At 31.1% G+C, this 2,842-nt stretch overlaps 1 protein-coding gene across 1 annotated transcript; it reads right to left on the reverse strand.

The window, feature by feature from the left end:
• Nucleotides 1–234: 234 nt before the first annotated feature.
• On the reverse strand, nt 235–2,040 carry LOC109242108 (1-aminocyclopropane-1-carboxylate oxidase-like). The gene is made up of 3 exons (XM_019408940.1): nt 1,943–2,040; nt 1,652–1,796; nt 235–504 (listed from the first exon to the last, which is right to left on the reverse strand). The coding sequence occupies exons 1-3, from the start codon at nt 2,038–2,040 to the stop codon at nt 235–237; spliced, it is 513 nt and encodes a 170-aa protein (XP_019264485.1).
• Nucleotides 2,041–2,842: the final 802 nt, after the last annotated feature.

Consider the following 2,842-nt stretch of genomic DNA (forward strand, 5'->3'; position numbering starts at 1 on the left):
TGTTAAATTATGTTGTTATTAATTGTTGGTTCTAAGTCGTTAATGAAATCAAAAATGGAAAACAAGTCAAATAGTTCAGTTGGTTGGCTTGCCTATCTTTCACTAGTAGGCGCCATCACAACTCCCGAGGATGGAAAATTCGGGTCGTGACACAACATTAATCAAATACTGTCTATATATTTTTGCCCTTTTTTGATTCAGAAATGAAGTCCATTGGGATAAATTGAGACTCTCTCAAGCAATTGCTATGGAACCTAAGTTGGCAGCTGTTTCCATTGCCTTATTCATTGCTTCAAATCTTGGTTCCTTAGCTTGGAACTTAAGGGCTGCATATAATTTCATATAGTCCTCAAACACAAATTTCGGATACTTTAGTTTGTTTTCTTTTTCTTCTTTCTCAGCCAATTCTGGTGCTGGAAAAATGACTGCATCACTCCCTGGATTGTAGAAAGATGCTATGGACACCATGTTCCCATCTGGCTTGTATTTTCCATTTGTGATCACCTTCATCAACCATTCAACCAAAACAAAATTATTAGTAAACCATATAAATATTTTACTAACCACATATTAATGTAATAAACACTACACAATGACAATTGAATTAAGAGTTTATGTTTTATAAGCTGACAGTATATACAATATTTATCCAATCAAGTCACTTAAAATATAATTGCAGGTAACTCTATTCAATAAGCATTTTGCCTAAATCTATTATTTTATTATTATACTATACTATATGGGTATTCTTAAAAGAGTGGAATGATGTAGCGAATAGCTTTAAAACGAAAAATTTTAAGTGAAAATTTTTGCCCTTTAAAACAGATTCTCGAAAAGTTCCCTAGAATCATGAATCAGCAACGAAATATATCACTGTTCACGAATCTGAGAGATACGTAACAAACAAAAGGCATCAATCATTTCTCATCAGTCATTACTTCTTCTTATTTTAAGCGATAAATCATTACCTGACCAATTACTACTATCATAATAGTTTAGTTGGAGAGAATTCTATCCACTGTAAAAAAAAAAAAAAAAAAAAGAATTGTGTTGTGACTATGATAAAAGGTGTCATGTTATTTTTTTTTTAAATTATTTTTTTTCAAAAATAAGTTCAACCATAAGCAATTACGGATTCTTTTAAAACTTTACAAAAACTTAAAACGCATTGGAGTTGTTTAAGTGTTTCAAATACAAAAAAGGATAAAGAAAATAACGATTTGTTGAAAAGAAAGTTCAGATTTTTTATTTATTTATTTATTTGCAAAAAAACTTGTTTAAGCAAAGATATTACTATTTGACTTTAAGATTGATTTGGAGCATTATTAAGTTGCGTCCCCGGTATTCTCAAAATCAGACAAACCAGAGAAGACAATAGGATAATGGCAAGGTTTTGAAATGGAGAATCCAACTTTGATTTCATCCTACCGTAATATGGGAAGCTACTAAAATCCTTTTTCTTTTTGGGGATTTGGCTATAAAATCTAATTTTGTGTTGTTCGTTGTTGCATGTTTAAATTAGAGAAAATCTCACTTTATACCCATTAATTCCAAACTATTTACCCTTTAATGCCCATGCCCAAACTATTTACTACTCCTACCCATGGCCCCCGAACTATTTACCCGCACTTCTTCTCCTCATTTTACCCACGTACAATCTACCACCTTCAACTGATTCTAACTCAACACCTTCTTCTTTTTCTTCAATTTCCTCTTCTTCTTCGGCTGACAATGCAACTTCTTCTTCGTTATCATCTTGGACAACCTCAACTCCATCAGACACAGAAGCACAAGTGCTCAAAAAGATTGAAGAACGATAAAGAGAAGAAATTGGGGAATGGGCTTTGAGTTTTGTTGAGTTTATCTTGAAGTTGAAGTGAGTATTATAGTACTTAAGGAAAGATGATCTACTGAGAATTTAGGCTTTTGAGTGAAGAGATACAGTGAAGAAGTAGAAGAAGTAGATGCTATAGCAGCAACAGAGAAGCAAGAACCTGACATTTTTTGTACCGAAGAACCAGTTCGGGGTGATGCTTCCATGGTCCTACCATTGTTGGGCTTGAAGCTCAATTTTATTTTTGAAGATTTCTTGTTTGATTCAAAGTGGGTGCTGTTAAATATTGCTTATAGTACCTTCTGGAATTTAATACTGAAATTTGATAGCGTTTGGAGCTGATTTGAGGTGATTGAGATCGAAATTTTCAGTTGAAAATCGAAGAAGAACACAGCTACAATATACCGCTACGGTATACAATATGCTGTAGGAGTATATAGTTATACTGTAACACTATACTATTATAGTTTACAAAACAGTATACCGCTACAGTATACTAATATACTATAGGAGTATATAGTTATACTGCAACAATATACTATTATAGTATACAATATATTGTTATGGTATACTGTAATAATATGCAAGATACCGTAACAATATGATGCAATAGTATACAATATACTATAATAGTATACTTATTACCCGTAAATTCACTTGTCTCCCTTTTAATTTGTTTTAAGCTTTTACCCAAGCGTGAGGGCAAAACTGAAAATGCAAAAAAAAAATAAAAAAAATTATAGTATGCTTATATGATTAATGGTATACTCTTACAATTACGGTCCTTTTAAGAATTTCAGTTTTTTTTTTTTTTGACAACTGATATTATTTCAGTTTAATAATTGAATTAAATTTTTTTAACTCTTTGCGTACAATTGTATACCCTGTTGGTATATGCGTATATACTATACTGGTAATCATATGTTTAGTAAATATTTTTCTTGGTGTATTAACTATATTAATTGGTAACACTAATTTGATTTTTTCTTTAGTAATAATATTAAAAAA

The sequence above is a fragment of the Nicotiana attenuata genome, unplaced genomic scaffold (genome assembly GCF_001879085.1).
Source record: "Nicotiana attenuata strain UT unplaced genomic scaffold, NIATTr2, whole genome shotgun sequence".
NCBI classification, from domain to species: Eukaryota; Viridiplantae; Streptophyta; class Magnoliopsida; order Solanales; family Solanaceae; genus Nicotiana; species Nicotiana attenuata.

What these genes read in the sequence shown, in the direction of transcription:
- LOC109242108 (XM_019408940.1), bottom strand. Translation starts at nt 2,040, where the DNA reads ATGGAAGCATCACCCCGAACTGGTTCTTCGGTACAAAAAATGTCAGGT. An exon ending in ACTTCTTCTACTTCTTCACT is followed by an intron (nt 1,797 to 1,942) that starts GTATCTCTTCAC and finishes AATCTTTTTGAG; the next exon opens with CACTTGTGCTTCTGTGTCTG. An exon ending in TTGAAGGTGGTAGATTGTAC is followed by an intron (nt 505 to 1,651) that starts GTGGGTAAAATG and finishes TGGTTGATGAAG; the next exon opens with GTGATCACAAATGGAAAATA.